A 6,567-nucleotide genomic window follows, 5' to 3' on the forward strand; every position below is an offset into this window, starting at 1 on the left:
TAGTATTGATGCCCAATGGGTGTGTCAGAAGTCCCTGGTGACGATAGGCATGCATAGCGTGCACAGAGTTACTTCTGTTTGGTTTGAAGCACAGCAGTAGGAATTCGCATATTTATTGTCGGCATCCATAGCGTTATTTCTTGTTTTCAAAACACCCACGGAACAAAAGAAGTTATTGTTTCAACAGCCAATTAGCTTCTGGCCCCAGTTGTTCAAAAGGTGGATAACGCTATCCACCGGATAAATCACTATCCAATGGATAGCGCAATTGAATTCGCTATTACTTATCCACTGGATAGTGATTTATCAGGCGGATAGCGCTATCCATCGTTTGAACAACTGGGGCCTGGTTGGTATATCAATAACAATGGGTGACGTAACGAGAAATATCGCTATACTGATTGTTTAAGCAAAATTACAAAGTGAAAAGTTACCGGATATTTTGTTGCTAAGGGCAAATTTCTTCACCCGCAACACAAAAAGAGTTTGTTGCTAGTCCAACCTTTTTCAGACCCACAACACAAAATTTTATTGATGAGGGGGCAGTTCTTCGCTTGATTTTTATTATTTTTGTAGTTTTGATCTCCACTAAAATTCAGAACTCGACCAGAGATTCTTCGCTATCAACGTCCAATTCTTTTTTGATGTTTTTTAAAACGAAAAAACACTCTGTCTGCAGAAATAGCGCATCGGTCTAAGAAATGAAATTCAACAGATTCACTAAGGGGGTGTTTACATTATACTGGTACGAGTTTCATTCTGGTACGAGTTGTCAATTTCAAACCGCGTTTACATGGACGACTCATCCCAAGTCCATCGATTACCGGACGCCATCTTGACGAATATTTAGAAATACAACGCATGCGTCAATAGTCCGAGTCCACCACGACTTGACGACTCGTACCGGAATGGGAGTCAATGTAGCGTTTACATGATACCGGTGTAACTTTTCATACCGTTATGAGAATTTCAATCCGGTACAACTACCGGGATGAACTCATACCGCTATGAGTTGTACTGGTATGAGATTTTTCACCGGTATCATGTAAACAAATACAGAGCGATAACTAAGAACCGGGATGAACTCGTACCGGTATCATGTAAACACCCCCTTAATCTTTCTGAACTCAAAGGAGTGGTGCTTTACAAAAAAATTCTGCATTAAGATTAATTTTGCGCAATTAAGGAACGGTATAATATCGTGTACCTTGTTTAGTTCTCATGTTTAAGTCCTTTCATTCGTTAAAATAAAATCGTCCGTATTATGTGAATGCGAACAACATACCGTATGATTTCGACAGATGTAAAGACGCGTTCAACACAGACTTGTATGTGGTTGCATTAAAAACAATCACGGTTGCATACTAAATACAAAACCCTTTGCTTTCACGGAACAACTCTCCTTAAGTCTTGGGAATCCATTTGAAGTTAATATCTTTTCAACAAACCATGCAATACACACATCCACGTTCCGACTGGCCAATTAAGACCTTGCATAAACGCGGCCACATTTGTATTACTCTTTACTTGCTAAGGCATAAACTGTTTTCAAATTGATGCAAACGAAACGCCTGCCCCAGAATTCGAGTGTCTACTTCCGGTTCCCATCTGTCCGTCAAAGACGATCTTGCGATATCTTCAATTCATCTACATGTTCCAGCACTCGGCAGTCCTTTTTGGCTAATGGCTTAGGTGGCTATATACATCGTATAACCTTTTAGGACATCACTGCCAAGCCGGCCACTTCGGCTGGAGAGAATAGGACAGCCACAACACCAGGAGCTTCATCCCCTACTCTTCTCAATTAGTGTGGAGGCCCTGCCGGGATGGGGGCGGGGGTAGTCCCATGTCGCTTGTCTGACTTTTAGAAGGTCTCGTGTCGGTGCTTTGTCGATGTTTAACGTTGCTGTCAGAAATTTAAAGAAAGGATGTCGTTTGTCGCGATTTTCACGTTTAAGGGGCCAGGTCAGGCTATTTTAGGTAATTTTGTTAATTATGAGCTCTAAACGTCAAATTGGCAGAGCAAGAGTCTTTCATTGGCAAAATCACGGCCACATAACAACTGAGAATGATTTTCCAGCTGTGTAAATGACATTTTGATATAGACTGATACAAATTTGAAAAAAGATGGGCCGACGTTTTTCAAATTCACCCAAATTCAATCCATTTCAATCCTCTCCAGTTTTGTCCATACATGTCCCTTCTTGGCTTCCCTGTGTTTTGTTTGAGTTCTTCTACAGTTTTGAACCGTTATTTTGACATTTTACTTAATTCTATGACCATTCGATCAGTGCTGAAATTGCCTAAAATTGCGTGACCTAGCCCCTTTAAGTGCTGTCGCTACTTTTCAGGCCATGTCGCTTGTCGGAATTTACACTGGCAGAGCCACTGTGTGGGTTCTTTAACGTCCCACAGGGAACTTTATGAACAGAAGATATTTGTGAGACGGGGCCCACGATTAATAGTCCTCATCCGACAAGACTTCAGTCTAACCATTTGCAGATGAAATTATAGAGGCAGCACTTTCTCCTCAGTTATTTTAAGATCCCGAGTGTCGATCCGGTCGGCGTTCGAACCCCCGACCTCCCGCGCGACAGCCCGATACTAAACCAACTGAGCCACCGGTGCGCGGTTAATCCAAAGTAAACAAAATATTGGTCAGTGCTCCCGACCCCAATTCTCCACTTGCAGAAATCCCGTAACATTTTTTTTTACCTCCCAAAATTTTGCAAAATCATTGTCTGCAATTTTTCCTGGGCCATGAAGATCTCCCACGAGAAAAGAATGCTTATGCAAAAGAGGTGCATTACAGGATTTGTGCAAGTAGAGAATGGTCCATTGAAACCAATGCGCAAGAAAATCTGTAACATAAATTATTTATTTTCTTCAAAAGAATGTACATACATATCCTGCTTAAAACGACCTCCTCAGTATAACAGGAAACCTACTAAACAAAAGCGATTTCGCAGCTAAGGCCGCTGTCACCTCAACTAAAAGAAGCCGGGTACGGTAGGCGACTCAAGATTATTAAATAACTTGCATTCGAGAGGTGCCATGAGCTGTCGTCACCAAAGGCAAGACCGCTTCTCAATTCTCTAAAAATCCTCTATGAACGAATACCTTTTCGGCTAACTTAGTTCCTTCAAAAGCGGTTTTAAAGAATCGAAATTAAAAATTAGAAAAATCTTGTGATATTCTCAGCGTCATCAATAGATATTAAATTTAACGTGTGGATATATTAAGGACCTCAATTACGCAATGCCGACGACAATGAGGTCGTCTGAAGATTACTTCGGTGCAAAAATGCAAGCAACAAGTGAACTTCCAATTTTGATGTCCTAGCGTTGGTGCCCAGTTAAGTCTGAGTATCATTTGCTGCCTATTTACATAGAAAAGGTGTTTGTTGGGTTTAAATAATCGAACTTAAAAATTAGAGAAATCTTGCGATATTTTCAGCGTCATCAATAGATATATTAATTTTAACGTGTGACTATATTAAGGACCTCAATTACGCAATGTCGACGACAATGAGGTCGTCTGGAGATTACTTCGGTGCAAATATGCAAGCAATAAGTGAACTTCCAATTTTGATATCCTAGCGTTGGTACCCAATTAAGTCTGAGTATCATTTGCTGCCTATTTACATAGAAAAGGTGTTTGTTGGGTTTAAATAATTGAACTTAAAAATTAGAGAAATCTTGCGATATTTTCAGCGTCATCAATAGATACATTAATTTTAACGTTTGACTATATTAAGGACCTCAATTACGCAATGTCCACGACAATGAGGTCGTCTGAAGATTACTTCGGTGCAAAAATGCAAGCAATAAGTGAACTTCCAATTTTGATATCCTAGCGCTAGTGCCCAGTTAAGTCTGAGTATTTGCTGCCTATTTACAAAGAAAAGGTGTAGGGTAAGCGTTATCTTTAGGTTGGTATCGTATTTCCTCGAATAATAGCCGTCCCTTGATTAATAGTCCCCTTCATTTGACTGAGATATTTAAAATAATCACCTCCCTCGAATAATCACCCCACCCTTAACACAATGAAGTCTGGTTTTCTCACTAGCGACGCCAGCACAAGCGTAAAGAGATTATGCTATGTGAAAACGAACGACATAACAGTGCTTTTATTGGCCAGACACGGCCAAACGTAATAAATTTCCTTGTGCTTTATGCCGTGTTTCGTTTTCACACGGCACAAGGCGAACGGAAACACATGAAAAGAAAAGAAAAAAAAACCCGGTGATCCTTGCGCATGTGCATGCGTCGCATCTGAAAACCAGACTTGAAAAGTCATAAAAAGCAACCGACAGTTTGCCTTTCCCTTTACAAAATGTTTCTTCCCTAAGCAACGGATTTGAAATTCACTAGTAGAATATATACTACTAATATACCGTATTGGAGTATTGACAGCAAGGAGAACTCTGCTTCCGGTTTTCGCTTTTTTTTTTTCAGAGCATCTCTCAGTCGTTCGACTGCGAGCAAAAACGATTTTACCTCTCCCAACAAAAAGGCTGTGATAAAGAGCCTAAGTTCAAAAGCTACTCATTAGTTCGGTTCGCTCACTTGGGAGTACTAATCTTATCAACACTTTCAGCCTGAAATTCGAATTCAAGCGTGGTCATTTAATATCCGCCATTTACATTCAAGATACCAGGGACGCGAAAAAGTGAGCTCTGTTTGCCGTTATGTCAGCCAACGAACGTAACTTGTACGGCCCCGGAGAATGATAGTCGTGGACCAAGGATTTACTTGAGACTCTTGAAAATGGGAGCCACAGTCGACGAACTTAAAAGAAATGAAGCTTCAAAAAGTTTGCATGTAAAGGAGATTAGCGTGAATTACTCTCAGCGTACGTAGGAAGCTCGATGCGTTTCCTACGGCTTCCATTTTTTCTTAATTCGTTATCACACGAGACGCTAAGCACAGCAAGAGGTCACCATGTTATGTCTCTTAACGATCGTCCCGCGGGTAGTCTGTACTGCATGGCACTGGGAGCCATGGTTCCCGCGTGTACCAAGCGCGGTTGCACAGCAGATGCCTGTCTGGCCAATAGGAGCGAAGCCATCACTGGCTCCAGGAAGGCGCATAACAAAAACCCCTACAGCAGCATTGTGGTTATCCATTGGCTGAACAGCAATGGCTGACGATGCTGATTGCTAGAGACAATATAGAAAGTGTTTTATTAATTAATGTAAGTTGTTGTGAAAAACTTTTCGAAGGATGACTCACCAACCTCGTTCCCAGGGCTTTTGGGAACGAGGTTGGATGGCTCACACGCACTTGCGGAGTAAATGCAAACACCAAAGACACAAAAACGCATGAACCAAGAGAAAGTATATGAAAATGAAGCGACTTGTAAGGAATTTTAGTTCCCATTTCCTTACGCTCGTCAGTTTCGTAAGTCGTAAAGGTGTCAGCACCTTTTCAAACAAGTAACAATGCTGTTACCCTGTATGAATGACCATTAGCCTGCTTGAATGACCATTTTTCTCGTCTTTCAAAGCCAATAAAAACAGTGAAAGGTTCCAAAAATTACGCAATATATTTGGCGCAATTTCAGTGGATAAATTAAGTGGGAAACTTCGTTGAGGTGATAGGCAATTCAACACTTCAACAGCATCAATCGAATTCCGTTCGGCTCTAATCGGTTACCTTCTGCGCTTGCGAAAGTTTTATTGGGATAAGTCGCAAAAAAACTAAATCTGGTTAGGCGTAGTCCTTTAAAAGGAGAGCTACTGTCGAATGACGTTTCTACAATCTAAGCGGAAGAGGTTAATAGTTCATTTCAGGATCTCAGGACTACAGTCACCCGCAACTGAGATCAAGGCAAACATCACCAAAATGCACTCACCTTGTACGGTGTGTCAAAGCTGGGATTTGTGAAAGCCAAACAGACCTTGGCAAAAGGTCGGCTGGCCATCTGCTTCATCTCTTCAACGCGATGCTGTAAACAACAAAGATTTTTTTTTAAAAGAAAGTCATCGAAAGCGGAAGGCATGTCCCATTAACATGCTTCTTTCCGCAGTTCTGCCATACATTACTTTTCATGTCACTTTATGGGTATTCTCATGATGCATCCACTGGACACAAACCCCAACCAGTCTGCTTGAAAATGTATTGAGCTTGTGAGGAGAAAATTTATATTAACCAGTCTTGGGAGGAAAGGGGTTAATTAAGCTTCTTCAAGTGGTACATGTATTAATAAAAGAATAATGACAAAAGTGATGGACTATGATAACAGGGACCTAAAGGACGGTGCCTACTAATTAAAGATATTTTTGCCCCGGTGTGTGATTATGCAGGAAATGTAGATCTTAACAAGTGTTATTGAAATCCAAAAAGAAAGCATTTTTCAAAGATAATTCATGAATAATATTTGGAAAATGCTTTAAAATACAAAGCAATTTATAGCGTTCTTTCTCAAATTGAAGCTTAATTCTCTCTCAAAAATGCATGGTTACCCCCAATTTTCTTTTTGGATACCAAGAGTACTTACTAAGATCTACTTTTTCCGGATAGTTTTAAACCGCGCAAAAATATCCCTGTGTTAGTAAGCATCATC

At 40.6% G+C, this 6,567-nt stretch overlaps 1 protein-coding gene across 1 annotated transcript in view; it reads right to left on the reverse strand.

Annotated features, from left to right (window-relative positions):
• Positions 1 to 2,862: 2,862 nt before the first annotated feature.
• The window catches only part of LOC138006673 (attractin-like protein 1), a 46,074-nt gene continuing 42,369 nt past the window's right edge, over positions 2,863 to 6,567 (reverse strand). The window contains exons 28-29 of the mRNA XM_068853141.1: positions 5,857 to 5,949; positions 2,863 to 5,161 (exon numbers count right to left, since the gene is read on the reverse strand). Of these exons, the coding sequence (XP_068709242.1) occupies positions 4,922 to 5,161; positions 5,857 to 5,949 (333 nt within the window). The 3' untranslated portion in view covers positions 2,863 to 4,921. The remainder of the gene's footprint in view (positions 5,162 to 5,856; positions 5,950 to 6,567) is intronic.

Source organism: Montipora foliosa, chromosome 6 (genome assembly GCF_036669935.1).
Source record: "Montipora foliosa isolate CH-2021 chromosome 6, ASM3666993v2, whole genome shotgun sequence".
Taxonomy (NCBI): domain Eukaryota; kingdom Metazoa; phylum Cnidaria; class Anthozoa; order Scleractinia; family Acroporidae; genus Montipora; species Montipora foliosa.